Source organism: Callospermophilus lateralis, chromosome 2 (genome assembly GCF_048772815.1).
Source record: "Callospermophilus lateralis isolate mCalLat2 chromosome 2, mCalLat2.hap1, whole genome shotgun sequence".
NCBI lineage: Eukaryota > Metazoa > Chordata > Mammalia > Rodentia > Sciuridae > Callospermophilus > Callospermophilus lateralis.
The window spans coordinates 103,162,411-103,180,401 of record NC_135306.1 but is presented as its reverse complement, the minus strand read 5'-3'; the positions used below and the strand labels follow the sequence as shown (position 1 = coordinate 103,180,401).

Here is a 17,991-nt window from a genome sequence, read left to right as displayed (position 1 = left end):
TATTCTATTATTAAGGTATATTTCCAGCTGGGATTAAAACTCAGAAGTAGAGGGCTTGCCTAGCCTGAGCAAAGCCCTGAGTTTTAAACCCAGTGTGCAAGAAAGAAGAGAAGGAAAAAAAGTATTTCCTTAATTATTAGAAATTTTCATTTCTCCATAGTCTTATGTGTGTGTGATAACTTTATACTTTAGCATAATATTATCCCTTTAATTGAAGTTGTACGTATAAAAAATAAAATTAAACTCATATTTAAAGAAAATATACATGTATATACAAAACATTCAGAACTGCCAGCACACCAACAGTGCGATGTCTTTGAGTATAATATGCATGTTGATTTTAAGGAAATTATGTGAAAATAAAGTTGTATCTTAGTATCCCTGAATATGATCTGACCCTTGAATATCATTATACTGACCATAGACAGCACTTTTTAAATATGTGCCACTTCATTTCAGCTGCACCACACACTTTGAAATGTTCTCCATGCAGACACCAAGACTGAGAGAACATAAACACAAAAATTGTAAGAATCTGGAGCCAAACCAGATCACAGGGTAAATTCCAGTTGTCCTTCCACTTTGGGACATTTGTACCAAGAGGAGAAAAAACTGGACCCAGGGCTCTTCCACAGAATTCTTGTTCCTGTTTCACTTGACATCTAGAACCTCTGACTCATCTTTCAGGTTAGCAAAACTAGGAAAAAATCATCTTTCCTCCTGAACAACCTGGCAATTTGTTGTTAAATAACATTCACCCTACAAGGTGGTAAATAGCTTCTACTGTTGCTAAAAGAGCCACCTGCTAATAAGACCCAAGGGGTTTTAATGAGTAGTTTGGAAATCCTAGTTATAACACTTCATGAATTTCACTTCAAATTATTCATGGAACCCTTAACATTTTTTCAGATCAGTTGAAACTACATAGACAGAGCTTCAAAACAGAGGAGGAGAAAGAGAGCTAAGTCTTTTGTGTGATTGATAACACATAAATTTTATTGTGCTTTAACAGCATCCACTCTTTTCCCTTACAAACCCCTAATGCATCGACCTAATTAACTATGTGCCACACACACCTCAGCTACACCACAGACATGCTGGTCTGTTTTCTGTCCCTCATAATCATCAAGATTTTTACGGCCTCAGGGACTGTTATCCACCTCTTTCCTGTGAGGAAAACAGTCTACAGGTGACTGTCTTCCTCTGTCAGTGCTGTCTATGCTCATATGCCACCTCCTCAGAAAAATCCCCCCATAACCACCCATTCCAAAGTAAAACACAGTGACTTTCTGTACCATCATCATAATCTGAGACTTTGTATAGCATTTTCTGATATATTCACATGTGTGTATATATTTTTGATTATCAACTACCTTTCCCTCCGGCCCACCTGCACCTCAAGTGCATCTCACCCTAGAAAATGAGCACTCTGAGAGCACAGGTACTTTCTTTCTTCCTCACCAATCTTTTTTTATATTTAAAACAGATTCTGGATGCTTTTGTGTCTAAAACAGCATATATTCTCAGTTTATACCTGCCAATTAAATAAACTACATCATCTGTACCATATAAAACTCTGAGACAAAATGAGAGTGAAAATGTTAAAGGGAAAGACCTGTTAATGAATTGTGATTATAAAATCTACTTGAATAAAGGGCAAAAAATCCTCTACTGGGAGTTGGTGAACATTTGCAGCAGCAAACTGCTTGTGAAAGAAGATAATCGTGTGTCCTCCTACCCACATTTCTGCCCTGAAGTCTTAGGGGTGAATCCAGTGGAGGGTCCTTTTTTTCTGGCTGCTCTGAGTGGCTCCTTCATTTCCTGTCCTTAGGAAGTAGGATCACAAGAAAATCTTTGGCCTCACTATACCACATTCCCTTGAGGCTAAAGGGAACTGACCAGAGATCCGTGTTTCTCTCCTTTATAGAAACAAAGGTATTTCTCCTAGAACACTTGATAGAGTTTTATCTATCTTAGAGTTACTGACTCTAAGACTGTGAAAATCATATTCTCCATGTCATATCTATGCAGGAATTCTAGATGATTCCCTGTCAAAAAATCTTACAACAGTGCTGGGAGCATGGCTTAGCAGAAGAGCCTCTGGCCTAGCATGGACAACAGACTAGGTTTGATGGACAACAAAGCAAAAAGACTTAAATTAAAAAGCTTGACAATTTTACCATTTCTGACTTATTATCATCCAACTTTTTGTACTTAAAATTTTATAATTTTTCTAGGTCTGGGGGTAGGGCTCACTGGAATTCAGCTTGCACAAAGAGTGGGGGTTCAATTATCAGCTCTGTAACAAATATATTTACATACATATACATATATATGTACATATAAATAATTTCTGGAAAATGACAGAATTAATTGATCTCTCTACTCTCTGAAAGGATGATAGACTAAGCTTCCTATATTTATTGTCTTCACTTCTGAAATGATTTCTACAATTAATTTAATTTTGTGTAATATTAAATCACTTGCATTTATTTTGATTTCTTACTATACTTTCCTTAGTTTCTTGGATGGTTGTAACTGCAACTGAGGCTGTTTTTCAGTGCTAGGGATCAATTCCTGGGCCTCATGCCTCCTTGGAAAGCATTGTATCTCTGTGCTACAGCCCCAGCTTGCCCCATAGTTTTAAATATCATTTGCCCAACATAAGATTTGACATATTTAACAAATACAGCTTCTATTTAGGATTGCACCCTTTTCTTCAAAGTCTTTCTCAGTGCAATATGGACATCTTTGTTCCTCAAACTGTAGATTAAAGGATTTATCATTGGTCCCACGATGGTATAAAAAACTGTGGATACTTTATCTTGATCTAGAGACCCAGTAGGAGATGGTGTAAGGTACATGAATGCTGCTGCTCCAAAGAAAAGAGAAACAGCAATAATATGAGAGCTGCAGGTACTGAATGCTTTGGACCTGCTCTCTGTGGAATGGATGCCAGAAATGTTGGACAGAATCAAGGTGTAAGAAATAAAAATAGTCAGACTAGGCACTATTACATTGACACCCACCACAATGAAAACCACCAGCTCATTGATAGAGGTGCTTGTGCAGGAGAGCTTCAGGAGAGGAGGTATGTCACACATGTAGTGATTGATGATGTTGCCACCACAGAAGCTGAGTCTCAGCATGCATCCAGTTTGGGCTGTGGCACCTACAAACCCCATTGCATACACACCCACCATCAGCAAGAGGCAGACCTGATGGGACATGGTGACCTTGTAAAGCAGAGGCTTACACATGGCCACATATCGATCATAGGCCATTGATGTCAAAATATAGCACTCATCAATAACAAAGAAGCAGAAGAAAAAGAGCTGAGCCATGCACTCTGCATAAGAGATGATGTTCTGATTTACAAAACTCATCAGCATTCGGGGGGTTATGATGGATGAGTAGCAGAGATCAATGAAGGAAAGGTTGAAGAGGAAGTAGTACATGGGAGTATGCAGGTGAGGATTCAGAACAATCAGAACAATCAAGCCCAGGTTCCCCAACACAGAGACCAAGTAGGTTCCTAAGAAGAGGAGGAAGAGAGGCAGCTGGAGCTCTGGCTGCTGTGTTAAACCCAGCAGGATAAACTGGGTCACTGAGGAGCCATTGCCTGAGGCCATTCCTCCCTGGATCTGGTCTGTGAGAAAAGAAGAAATAGTAACATTAGAATGAGAAACCAGCTCTCTCCACCCAGCCCCCAGTACAATGAGGTTGAGAACCAGATGGGGAGATGAACTCAAGCTCACCCTTCTCTCTGCCTCTGTTTTCTCCATTTTATAGTCTTCAGAAAATGTATAACAATGAATACTTTAAAACACACAGAGAAGGTAGTTTCTTAGGGAATAAGGCTCAGCTCCACTCTGCTTTTACAGTGGACCTCCCACCACAGGGAGCAGATGAGGCTTTTCAAGGACTTTCTGGCTCCCACAGATGAGGTCTGGAAGAAGAACAGCGGGATAGGTACAATTCAGCACTCACCCTCCTGCATTAGGACTCCAGGAGAGGCTCTTGATAACACTTCTGCTCTGTTCTCATAGAGTGATAGGTAGCACTGATGGATTTTAGAGGTACACAGCCCAGTAAAGAGATTTTTTTTTCTGATATTGCTTTTGTTTGGGATGAATTTTGGACAAAGGAATTCAGAACACAGTCCTCAGTCTTCCGGGCTCAGAAAAGTCATAAGATATGGATCATGATTTCTGGTAGTAGCTTTGTCCAATGTCCTCTTCCCCCTACAAGGCGGTAAATAGTTTCTACTGTTGCCAAAAGAGCCACCTGCTAATAGGACCCAAGGGGTTTTTAAAAGCAGTTTGGAAATCCTAGGGACCTGATTAAAAATCAGAAAACTTGTGTTTCCCCCAGTGTTTTCCTCAGAGGTCAATTTTTTGCAATTAAACGATCATATCTACCCTGCATTTGTAGTCCTCCAGTTCATGATAATAAAATGAAGCATATCATTGTGCATACATATGGATTTCCTCCCAAATGTGGCACATCCCCAAACAGAAAAGCAAGAAAACCTGTCCCATATCCAAAGTGGATTCTTCCTTTTATCTATAACTAGATGAAATGCTAGATGTCATTCATTTATTTGTTGTGTCTTCCTTCAATTCATGTACCTACATATATTTGAATCTAAGCTTTATAATGGCATGGCTGTTTTTCTGTTTTTCTTCAGTGATGTTTTATCATTCTAGGTCTGCAGTACCTAGAATAATACCTAGCATGTACAGTAGGTACTTAAGAAATAATAAAAGTTGGGTGATTGAGGATGCCTTTTCCGTTATTCCTGGAACCTGTACTGGAAACCACACAGACTTTTAGCTCCACTGGCAGAGGTTTATATAGTTCCAGTGCTTTTAGTTGTAGACAAGAATGCAGGACAAGAAAAACATCCATGTGACACGTAAGGACCACTGCTGGACTTGTAAAGGGTCATCGAGGAGCACTCCAGGTCCAAGTCGATGAGCTCAAAGAAAGATTGCCATCTCCTCCCTCTCTGAATGTCACCCTGAGAACTTGCACAGGCTCTCTGTAAGCCCCCAACATCCCCCCTCAGGAATGTAGCATAGTCTCAGATCAGAGGCAGATTTGGATCAGGTGGTCTAGGAAGCTCTCAGGTGCCTAAATCAGAACCTGTTCCTTTTAGTAGGACATTTAGAGTCACTCAAGTTTTTATTTAATTTTAAAACAAAAATAATGGAAATAAGGATTAATTTGGTGGCATTGGTAGGAATGACTAATGTTAGAGAGATGAAGGTAGAATAAGCTGCTTAAGCAATTACAAGAATGAATGACTTTGGAAAACAACAAATGAAAGGAAAAAACTTCTTGGGTTAAGGCTGCTACTTTGAAAAGTTATAAGAAGCAAAGATCTGCAAGAGACATTGCAAGGGAAGATTCAGCAGGACTTCTCACAAAGGTAATATAAATAGATAATATAATTTCCCAGAATACTAGCCTAGGTGTTTGGATAAATTATCATATATACTACAAAGGCAACTCAGAAAGACTGGAAATGTGATAAAATTTATACATTCAGTTTTGAACAACTGGATATCCCAAGTACATTATGCTGTTTTCCACATATGAGAGAAAACACTCAACTCTTGACTTTCTGAGTTTAGCATATTAACTTAATGTTCTTAAGTTCCATCTATTGGGTGCAGAGCAGGCTGAACTGTGTTGTCTGCAGGGCAGGCTGAATAGATGTTGACTGCAAGATAGCCCACACACTCAAACCCCCATCTATCTGGTCCTTTATCACCTGTTTGCCTCAAGTCTGAACATTCAACGCCGCTCAAGGCTGAACACTTAGCCTCCCCTTAGACCAACAAGGCAGCTTGCAGACCCAGAGGCCCCATTAGATTTGGGCTATAAAAACTCCCTCCTGCCAGGTCCCTCTCTCTCGCTCTCTCTCTCTTGCTCTCTTTGTCTTTCTTGCACGCACTCTCTGTCTCTCTCTTGCTCTTGCTCTCTCTCTCTTCATCTCTCCTTTTCTCTCTCTCTCTCTCTCTCTCTCTCTCTCTCTCTCTCTCTCTCTCCTCTCCTTCTTTCCTTCTTTCCTTTCTCTTTGTTGCACTGCTGCAATAAAGATCTTTTGGTTGCTCTGAGTGTTGTGGTCACTTTTCTTTCACCATCCATTTTTCTGAAAATAACATAATTCCACTCTTTATGACTGAATAAAACTCCATTGTGTACATACACCACATTTTCTTTATCCATTGTTTCATTGATGGACACCTAGGTTTGGTTGCATAGTTTGGCTGTTCTGAATTGTGATGCTGTAAATATGGGCATGCATGTATTATAGTATACATGTGTGTGCTGATTATAATTCTTTATGATAAACACCAAAGAGTGGTATAGCTGGGTCATATGGTGATTCCATACCTAGCCTTTTGAGGACCATCCAGACCGATTTCCAAGGTAGTTGTACTAATTTACAATCTCACCAACAGTGTAAATATGTTCCTTTTTCTCCACATCCTCTCCAGCATTTATCATTGTTTGTATTCTTGATGGATGCTCTGACTGGAGTGAGATGAAATCTTAATGTAACCTTGATTTGCATTCCCTAACTGCTAAAGATGTTGGACAAACTTTTTCATTTGTTGGCCATATATATTTTTTCTTTTGTGAAATATCTGGTAATTCATTTTTCCACATAGTAATTATGTTATACTTATTTTGGTATTATGTATTTAACTCTTAATACATCTAGATGTTAATATTCTGTCAGAAGAGTAGATAGCAAAGATTTTATCCTAATCCATAGGTTCTCTGTTCACATTCCTAATTGTTCCTTTCCTCTGCAGTAGATTTTAAATGTGATGCCATTCCATTTATTAACTTTTGACATTATTTCCTGAGCTTCGGAAGTGCTAATGAGAAAGTTGTTACCTGTGCCCAGACATTGGAGTGTTGACCCTACATTTTCTTCTAGGAGTTGCAAAATTTCTGGTCTATTTTCTAGATTGTTGATCCATTTTGAGCCAATTTTTGTGCAGGATAAAAGTCTAGTTTCATTCTTCCGCATATCAATAACCAGTTTTCCCAGCACCATTTGTTTAAAAGGCTGTCTGTAGATTACCAGCACCCAACAGAAAAGAGGGAAACAAATAATAGTGACAACAGAAAATATAATATACAGCATTAAAATAAATATCCAATGCTTACTAAAATACAACACTAATTACCACAAAAACTGAAATTATGGGATTAACAATTACCAAGAGCAAAAACAATAAATAGTCATGTACTAGATCTTTCATTAAACAGCAGGTGTCAACTATTTTATCCATAGGACCAATAAAGGTAGCAACATAACTGAATGGGGAAGAAGTTATATAAACCAAATAGTTCTAAACTGTGCTTTAAATACAATTAATTGAGGTTAACAATGGAAGAGGATGGTAAAAGAAAGCCTTTATAAAGAAGGGAGAGAGCAGAGGCCCTGCCGCAGATGCCACTTCCATGCCCCAAGGTCATTGCTCTGGGTGCACTACCACTACCTCCAGGCTGTGGCAGCTGACTCTGGGAGGTCTTTTCTCTGATCCTGCTGCTGCCGCCTACACCAATACAGCCAACACCACTGTCACTGATAATGTTGCTGCCACCGGGAGTTCAGCTGGAGATCTTCTTTCTGGGTATCGCTACCCACACAGCTGCACCCATCCTGCTGCCACTGCTGCAGACATCGTAGCCCTCAATGCCACTCCCCCTGACACCGCTACTGCCCCCTATCACCTGGGTGATGCTGCCCCCACAGCCATGACTGCCACTGTTCTACTACAGCTGCTGCTGATCCAGCACCTGCTACCGTCAACCCTGCCGTTACCATTGCCATCACAGCCCAGAGGCCTGCTACCAGGGAGACTCAAGGTTTGGATGCACGTGGACACATCCATCTTGGGACACTTACCCAGGGCCTGGGAGGGCAAGATGCCAGAAGGTTTGCCACCAAATCTGCCTCTGTCTAGGGACTCTAGTTTGGACCTGGAGGTTCAGTGTGGGGATACCTGCAGGTTTGGCTGTGCCTGGGGTCTTCCTGCTGGAAGTTCTTGTGGCCTCTGTCTTGCTGCTGCATCCAGGAAAGCTCCTTTGTGTGATCATATCCCCGGTGGTCTCTCTGCAAGTTGTAGCAGCATTGGATCTTGGGTCTGCAGCATGGCCAAGTGTGGGGTATCTGAAGCCCAGACAGGTGAGATAGTGACTGGCTCTAGAGGGATGATTTGGGCCTATGGTCCCGTAAGACATTAGAGACGGGGATGTAAAATTCTTGGTGCTGATGAAGACACTTTGATTTTTTTTTTCCAGTGAGATTTATTTTATTTTTCTACTCACTAACATCTCTACTATATTTGGAACAGGGTGGTTTTTATGCATCAGTGTGTGGAGGACAATTATATATGAATGGTGTTTTGCAGTTTTGTTGTATTCTTATGTCTTTATTTTTTTCTTTGTTGTTATTCTTCCTCTCATTTGTCTGTTTCCTTGAATTCTCTTTCCACCTATTATCCAACCAACACCAATCTCTGTTGGTTCCTTTTCTACTCTTCCTGTGAATTTTTGCTTCTAGCCTCTCTCTTCCTCTCTTGTGAACATTGCAGACTATGCTACTTCTATTTTCTCATTCACCATTCTAAATTGGAAACCATTTCAACAAATTTTCTATTTATACTGTAGACAGTTATTGAACTCATAATTTTGGGGTATTGTGAGAAAGCAGTAGATGCCTTAGTGGGAGCTATGAGATTTAAGGCTATATATTGTGTACACTGGATGCTATTGAGATTGGTCTCACCCTTAAAGGCAAGATGCTGGAAACTTTCAGGGACACTATAGGTCTCCAGGGTAGAATCTGTACTGCCTCATATCAATACTCTTAGATGGGAAAACATAGGAACAACATGGAAAAACAAGGGTCTAAAGTGCCCCAAACAAACTAAGATGCTCCAACAACAGAATCCAAGAAGAAATGTCCAAGAAGGAGTTCAGATTGTATATAGTTAAACTGATCTGCAAAGTAAAGGATAGTATATGGAGTGAAATCAAAGAAAAAATACAGAAATAAAAGATCACTTCAAGAGTTAGAGGTTGTGAAAAGAAAAAAACAAGCAGAAATTCTTGAAATGAAGGAATCAATAAACCAAATTATAAATTCAATAGAAAGCATCACCAACAGACTAGAACACTTAGAAGTCAAAACCACAGGCAATGAAGACAAAATATATAATCTTGAAAATAGAGTTGACCATGCAGAGAAGATGGTAAGAAACCATGACCAGAACATCCAAGAATTATGGGATAACCTGAAAAGACCAAATTTAAGAGTTATCAGAATAGATGAAGGAACAGAGATACAAACCAAAGGAATACACAATCTTTTCAGTAATATAATATCAGAAAATTTCCAAAACCTAAAGAAAGAAATGGAAAAATCAAATACAAGAGGCTTACATTTGTACCAAATATACAAAATTACAGCATACCCACACCTAGACACATTATAATGAGAATGACTAACACAAATAATAAAGATTAAATCTGAAAGGACATGAGAGAAAAAATCAAATTACATATAGGAGGAAACCAATTCAGATCTCAACTTATTTCTCAACCCAGACCCTCAAAGCTAAAATGTCCTGGAATAATATACTTAAGCTCAAAGAAAATTAATTCCAACCAAGAATTTGATATCCAGCAAAATTGAGTTTCAAATTTGAAGAAGAAATGAAAACCTTTCATGACAAACAAAAATTAAAAGAATTCACAACTGAATTCACAAAGCCTGCACTACAGAACATTCTCTGCAAAATATTCCATGAGGATAAAGTGGGGGGAAAAAGTGAAAACAAGCAAAGGGAGGAACTACACTAACCGAACAGTCAACCAAAGGGGAAACTAAGTCAAATTAAACATAAATAAATTAAAGTGACAAGGAATATAAATAATATCTCAATAATAACCTTGAATGTTAATAGCCTAAAATCATCAATCAAACTGCTTTGACAATGAGGGGTTTCCATCCTCATTTAAGATAAAGTGGATTTCAAGCCAAAGTTATCAGAAGGGTTAAAGAACTTTTTTTCATAAGTTCTTAAGGGAATTATATATCATCAAGACATAACAATTGTAAATATTTATGCTACAAACAATTGAACATCTATGTACATCAAACAAACCATTTTCAATTTCAAGAATAAAACAGAACACAACATAATAATAATGGGTGACTTTAACACACCTATCTCACTACTGGACAAATCTTCCAAACAAAAACTAAATAAAGAAACTATAGAACTAAATAATACAATCAATAATTTAGACTTGACAGGCATATATAGAACATTTTATTCATCAGTAAACAAATATACCTTCTTCTTGGCAGCACATGACTCCTTCTCTAAACGTTGTCACAAAGCAACTTTTAGTAAATACAAAAAAGAGATAATACCCTGCATTCTATTAGACCACAATAAAATGAAATTAGAAATCAATTATAAAATAAAAAATAGAAGATACTCTAACAAATACAGACTAAAAAATATACTATTAAATGATGAATGGATAATAGAGGAAATCAAGAATGAAATTTAAAAAAATTCTTAAAGGTAAATGAGAACTCCAATTCAGCATATCAAAATCTCTAGGACACGATGAAGGCAGTGCTAAGAAGAAAGTTCATTGCATTGAGCTCATTCATTAAAAGAATAAAAAGCCAAAAAATAAAAGATCTAACATTACATCTCAAAGCTCTAGTAAAAGAAGAACAAATCAACACCAAAAGCAGTAGAAGACAGGAAATAACTAAAATCAGAGCTGAAATCAATGAAATTGAAACCAAAGAAATAATTGAAAAAAATGACAAAACAAAAAGTTGGTTCTTTGAAAAAATAAATAAAATAGATAATCCCTAGCCATGCTAATGAAGAGAAAAAGAGAGAAAACTCAAAATAGTAAAATATGTGATGAAGAAGGAAATATCACAACGGACATATCTGAAATACAGAAGCTAATTAGAAACTATTTTGAAAATTTATACTCCAATAACAGAAAATATCGGAGACACTGACAAATTTCTAGAGACATATGACCTACCCAAGCTGAATGAGAAGGTCATACACAATTTAAATAGATCAATTTCAAGCAATTAAATAGAAGAAAACATCAAGAGCCTACCAACCAAGAAAAGCTCAGGACCAGAGGGATTCTCAGCCAAGTTCTACAAGACTTTCAAACAAGAATTAAAACCAATACTTCTCAAGGTATTCCATGAAATAGAAAAGGAGGAAACACTTTCAAACTCATTCTATGAGGCTAATATCACCCTGGTACCAAAACCAGACAAAAACACATCAAGGAAAGAAAACTCCAGACCAATATCCCTAATAAACATAGATGCAAAAATTTTAAATAAAATTCTGGGAAATCACATACAAAAACATATTAAAAAGATAGTGTGCCACCTTCAAGTAGGGTTCATCCCAGGGATGCAGGGTTGGTTCAACATACAGAAATCAATAAACATAATTCATCATATCAATAGACTTAAAAACAAGAATCCTGATCATCTCAATAGATGCAAAAGTAAGCCAATTCAGAATACAACAGACACTAGTATGGCAGTATGTAAAAAAGTGGATGTGTAACCGAGGTGATTCTGCAATATGTATACAGGGTAAAAATGGGAGTTCATAATCTGCTTGAATCAAATGTATGAAATATGATATGTCAAGAGCTTTGTAATGTTTTGAACAACTAATAATAAAAAATTTAAACAAAATAAATTAAAATTAAATTAAAAACACTGTTAAAAAAAAGAAGCCAATCCCCCCATTTGATAAAATACAGCACCCTTTATGTTCAAAACACTATAAAAATGAGAGACAACAGAAACATCTCTCAACATCATAAAAGCTATATATGATAAACCCAAGGCCAGCATCATTCTAAATGGAGAAAAATTGAAAGCATTCCCTTTAAAAACTGGAGCAAAACAAGGTTGCTCTCTTTCACCACTTTTAGTCAACATCATCCTTGAAATGCTAGCTAGAGCAATTAAACAGAAGAAAGAAACTAAATTATATAAATAGGAAGAGTATCACTATTTGCTAGTGACACGATTCTATATCTAGAAGATTCAAAAAACTCCACCAGAAAACTTCTAGAATTAATAAATGAATTCAACAAAGTACCAGGATGTAAAATCAACACCCATAAATCAAACACATTCCTATACATAAGTGATGAATTCTCTGAAAGAGAAATTAGGTAAACTATGCCATTCACAATAGCCTTAAAACAACAACCGATTCAATGTGATTTCAATTAAAATCCCATTGTTGGGCTGGAGATGTGGCTCAAGTGGTAACGTGCTCACCTAGCATGCACAGGGTGCTGGGTTCGATCCTCAGTGCCACATAAAAATAAAGATGCTGTGTCCACCGAAAACTAAAAAATAAATATTAAAAAATTCTCTCTCTCTCTCTCTCTCTCTCTCTCTCTCTCTCTCTCTCTCTCAAAAAAAAAAAAAAGACCCATTGTCATTTCTTATAGAAATGGAAAAAGCAATCATGAAATTCATTTGGAAAAATAAGAGACCCCAAATAGCCAAACCAATCCTTAGTAAGAAGAGTGAAGCAGGAGGCATCACAATACTAGAACTTAAACTATACTACAAGGCTATAGTTACAAAAATGGCATGGTATTGGCACCAAAATCAACATGTAAACCAATGATACAGAATAGAAGACACAGAGACTAACCCCCATAAATACAGTTCTATCATACTAGACAAAGGCACCAAAAACATACATTGGAGAAAATAAATTTTCTTCAACAATGATACTGGGAAAACTGAAAAGCCATATGCAGCAAAATGAAACTAAACCCCTATCTCTCACCATGCACAAAACTCAAAGTGGATCAAGGACCTAGGAATTAGACCAGAGACCCTATGCCTAACAGAGGAAAAAGTAGGCCCAAATCTTCATCATGTTGGATTAGGCCCCAACTTCCTCAACAAGACTCCTAAAGCGCAAGAAATAAAATCAAGAATAAATAAATGGAATAGATTCAAACTAAAAAGCTTCTTCTCAGCAAAAGAAACAATCAATGAGGTGAATAGAGAGCCTACATTTTGGGAGCAAATTTTCACTACACACATGTCAGATCACTAATCTCCAGGGTATATAAAGAACTCAAAAAATTTAACACCAAAAAAAAAAAAAAAAAAAAACCCAATCAATAAATGGGCTAAGGCTCTGGGAAAAAAAAATGTTCAACATCTCTAGCAATTAGAGAAATACAAATCAAAACTACTCTAAGATTTCATCTCATACTAGTCAGAATGGCAATTATCAAGAATACAAACAACGAATAAGTGTTGGCAAGGATGTGGAGGAAAAGGCACACTCATTCATTGCTGGTGGGACTGCAAATAGGTGCAACCAATCTGAAAAGCAATATGGAGATTTTTTAGAAAACTTGGAATGGAACCACTATTTGACACAGCTATTCCACTCCTTGGTCTATACCCAAAGGACTTAAAAATCAGCATGCTAGAGTAATGCAGCCACATCAATGTTCATAGTAGCTCAATTCACATTAGCTAAACTGTGAAACCAATCTAGGTGTCCTTCAATAGATGAATTAATAAAGGAACTGTGGTATATATACACAATGAAATATTACTCAGCATTGAAAGAGAATAAAATTATGGCATTTGCAGGTAAATGGATGAGTTGGAGAATATCATGCTAAACAAAATATTTATAGCCATTCAATTCACAATAGCTAAATTAGAGAACCAACCTAGGCATCCTTCAATAGATGAATGGATAAAAAAAAAGTATATATATATATATATATATATATATATATATATATAGATAGATATATATATATATATATATATATATATCTCCCCAGTGGAATATTACTCAGCTTTAAAGAAGAATGAAATTATGGCATTTGGTGGTAAATGAATGGAATCTGAGAATATCATGCTAAACAAAATAAGCCAATCCCATAAAACCAAATGCCAAATGTTTTCTCTGATATGTGGATGCTAATTCACAATAAAGGTGGGGGAGGCACTAGGGAAGAATAGAGTTACCTTAGATTAGCTAGAGGGGAGTGAAGGGAAGGGAGGGGAAGGAATACGGGGGATAGGAAGGATAGTAGAGTGAAACAGATATTATTAATATATATTATTAAGATATATATATATAAATATATTATTATTCTGCATTACCAATGTGATTTTACAATATGTCTGATCAGAAAAATGAGAATTTATACCCTTTTATGTATGTTATATCAAAGTGCATAAATGCATTCTACTGTCATGTATAACTAATTAAAACAAATTAAAAATTAAAAAAAGAAGGAAGAGAAAAGTAGGAAAAGCAAAGTAAGAGGAGATACAAAGAGAGAACAACAGATTTTTTATATTAGCTGGATAATAAAGAAAAGAAAGAGAAACAAAAACAAAATAGAAAAACAAAAAACATAACCCTCCAAAGACAAGGAAAAATAACATTTAAAAAACATTTAAAAATGAAAAAAAAGCTAAAAATATGTACATGTGTATAAGGAATGCATAATCATGAATCAATCAGCACAGTGAGAATACCAAAAATGGGACTCGGGTGAGATTCTTAATGAAAAACAAGAGGTTGTCAAATCAGTCAATGAAAATAAATGGTCACTACCTATGTCCAGCTGTTCTTTCCATTTCTTCCTGGGCCATGTACTGTGGGGGGCGGGGGTGTAAGAGAGAGAGAAAGTATGAGCAGAGAGTCTGTGGGTTGTTAATCCCTTCCCCTCTTTTTGTTGCTTACTAAGCTGCCAACTGGAGTGGCCTAAAACTGAAGCTGATTAAAACAGTTCTCAGCTTCCCTTTATACCAGTATAATGTAGTTTACAATGGGAAATACTGTTGATTTGATTTTTTCCCACTGTTATTGTTTAGGTGTGAGGTGTGCCCAAATGTTCATGTGTGAGAAAATGCAAAAAGATTCAGAGGTGAAATGCTTTGATTATGAGAATTATAACCTAAACAGTTAGTTAATACACTGATAAGGATTAACTGCATGATAACTGTAGGCAGATATGGTGTGGCTAGAAGAGGTAGGTCACAGGAGCATGCCCTTTGGGTATATATTTTTTCCCTGGTGAGAGGATCACTCTGCTTCTTGATTACCATTTCCTTTTCTTCTTCCCTTCTTTGCTGTGCCCTTCTGTCATAATTTTCTACCTCACGTTGAGACCAAAGCTATGGAATCTACCAACTATGGACTCAGACCACGGAAACCATGAGCCCTAAATAAACTTTTCCTTCTCTATGTTGTTCTTGTCAAGTCTTTTGGACACAGCAATACGAAAACGGACTGAAACATCTGCACACTCTAGATCTGTGCAATCCTGGGATGAAATTGCCACAAAGTTCTATGAGGGGAGTTCTGTTGATTGGGCCCTAGGTTTAATCAGGCCCTTAGGACTTTGTTGGGTAGCACCTGCTCTAATGAGATTAGATCAACATATCGCTGGGACCAGGCAGATTCTGATTCCTGCAAGGTGTTGGACCTCAGGATGGTCCCAAGAATTCTACTCATGAGGCAGAAGAGCCAATCCTCCACACACTCTGCTGCCCATGAAAACAGCCCTCCCAGGCTTAGTCTCTGAGTGCATCCATACCCACCTATTCAGTTTTCTGACCCTCTGTAGTTGGTCACATAAGCCACCAGACTCAAGGTGAAAGCAAGTTTTACTTTCTACCCTTAATTTTTCTGATTTAAATCCCCTTGGGTACAATCTTCTCTGTTCCTGTTTCACTCACATTCTGCTAGGTACACCCTAGGCCATATTTTGGGTGCACACTGGGACAGTATGTCGAGGTTTGCTATGATGCCCCCAGCTCCTGAGGCAGCAAGCCGCAGCATAGCCTCCTCAAGGTGGCTTCTGCCTCAGCTCTGCACTTGCAAGTTGAGAAATACAAAGCACTTTTCCAGCACCATTTCACTGCCCAGCCTCTAGATCTCCTAAATTCAGTCTCCTTTTCTGATGTGCAGCTCTTTCCATGCCAAACCTGTCCATTATGTTTCTATGTGTTATCCCTCCCTTTGGTGGTGAACCAGCACCAGTGATATTGCCACTGTCACAACTAGCTTGGCTCCAACCCAAAACACTTTTTATTTCTTGTTCTTGTTCTTTGTTAAATGCACTCAGATTTCTGAGTCTCTAAGACACTCAGACTGTCCAGTATTGAAATTTAGCAAATTCCTTCTTTCACCTACCTCACTGAGAAGCAGTACTTCTGCTGCTTGAATCCTTTCTACAGAGCAACTGGAAAAGCAAACTTTCTCTAATCTACCATCTTGAGCCTCTTTTCAAGCATGTCCAACCTTGTTAAAGACAATGATAATTTAACTCAAAAATCTTTATATTACACTATATTTTCATAAAGTATAGAAATGAAAAATATGCATTTCTGGACTTTTGATTTACAGGATTATATCACACTCATCTAATCTGCTATGAATACTTAGAAATGTTGGCTCTTATATTTTTTTTTGACATAATCTGTATTTTATTTCTCAAATTAGAGAAGGCCAGCATTATACATTTTTAAAGACCACTTTGTTCTTTTACCCCACCCCCCTTTTTTTTAGACATTCTTAGTCCTTGGGAAAATTAATATATGGCCCAGTGAACACAAATCCTGCTTTGCTGTTAAATATGGAACAAGGCTTACAGTCCAGATAACCTGGAGTTTTTGTTGTTTTCTCCTCACTCTCCTGGGTTTATTACAGTTTCTAATTTGAGCTCACCGTGCTGGCCAGACTCTAGACTACTTCATTTTCAAGAGGATTTCTTGTTGTGCACTGAAACTTAGAACTGTGAACCACAAAATATATATATATATATAATGGAATTTTCAAGTAAAAATAATATATGGTATGATTGGACTTTATGAATATATTTGCTCCTGTGGTGAAAGATGATTACCCTCCCAGGAAATGGCTTAAAAACAAAAAAAAAAAGTAACAGGCTCTTATATTTTTATTGTATTTATTTATATATTTATACCAGGAATTGAATCTAAGGGTGCCTAACCACTGAGCCACATCCTTAATTCTTTTCCTTTTTATTTTGAGACAGGGTCTCACTAGGTTGCTTACAGACCCGCTAAATTGTGAAGGCTGGCTTCAGATCTGTGGTTCTCCTGCCTCAGCATCTTGAGCTGCTGTGATTATAGGCATGTGCCACCACATCTGCCAATGTTTTTAAATGTAAATATATATCTGTGCTTAATAAGAAAAATTAAATCTTTGTTTGCAAAAAAAAAAAAAAGAGAAGACAGACTCTCATACCATATATTTGGGATGGAATTTGATATACTAACTTTTTTTTTTATTTTTACTGAGAGTATTGTACATCTTTATGGAGTACATTGTGATACTTTGAGAAATATATACGATGTGTAATAATCAAATGAGGGTAATAAACATTTTCATCTCTTCGAACACTAATCATTTTCATGTGTTGGTAATTTTGCAGTCTTCTTTTTTAGTAATTTTGAAATATATGATAGACTCATAACCAAGAGTTACCCTACTATATATAAAAAAAAAAAAAACTAGAAGTAACCCCTCCACTGTGTGTTTTGGACCCCTTATTGAACTTTCCCACTTCTTCTCACTCCTCCCCTTCCTAGTCTCTAGTTATCATTATTAATTCCATTTTTCTATGAGACCGACTTACTAGTGTCTACAAATGAGTAAGAACATGTAATGCTTGTCTTTAAGTGTCCAGCTTATTTAATTTAACGTAATGACCTCCAGTTACATACATACTGCAAATGACTGGATTTCATTCTTTTTTATTGCTGAATAAATATCCCATTGTGGCATTGTTTTTTAAATAAATAAAAAACACCACTTATCTATTTTATCCATTTATCCATTTATC

The 17,991-nt window shown here is 37.0% G+C and overlaps 1 protein-coding gene across 1 annotated transcript; it reads right to left on the bottom strand.

Annotated features, from left to right (window-relative positions):
- Positions 1–2,699: 2,699 nt before the first annotated feature.
- LOC143391058 (olfactory receptor 8B3-like) lies at positions 2,700–11,552 on the bottom strand. The gene is made up of 2 exons (XM_076843618.2): positions 11,544–11,552; positions 2,700–3,638 (listed from the first exon to the last, which is right to left on the bottom strand). The coding sequence occupies exons 1-2, from the start codon at positions 11,550–11,552 to the stop codon at positions 2,700–2,702; spliced, it is 948 nt and encodes a 315-aa protein (XP_076699733.2).
- Between the last annotated feature and the right edge of the window lie 6,439 nt (positions 11,553–17,991).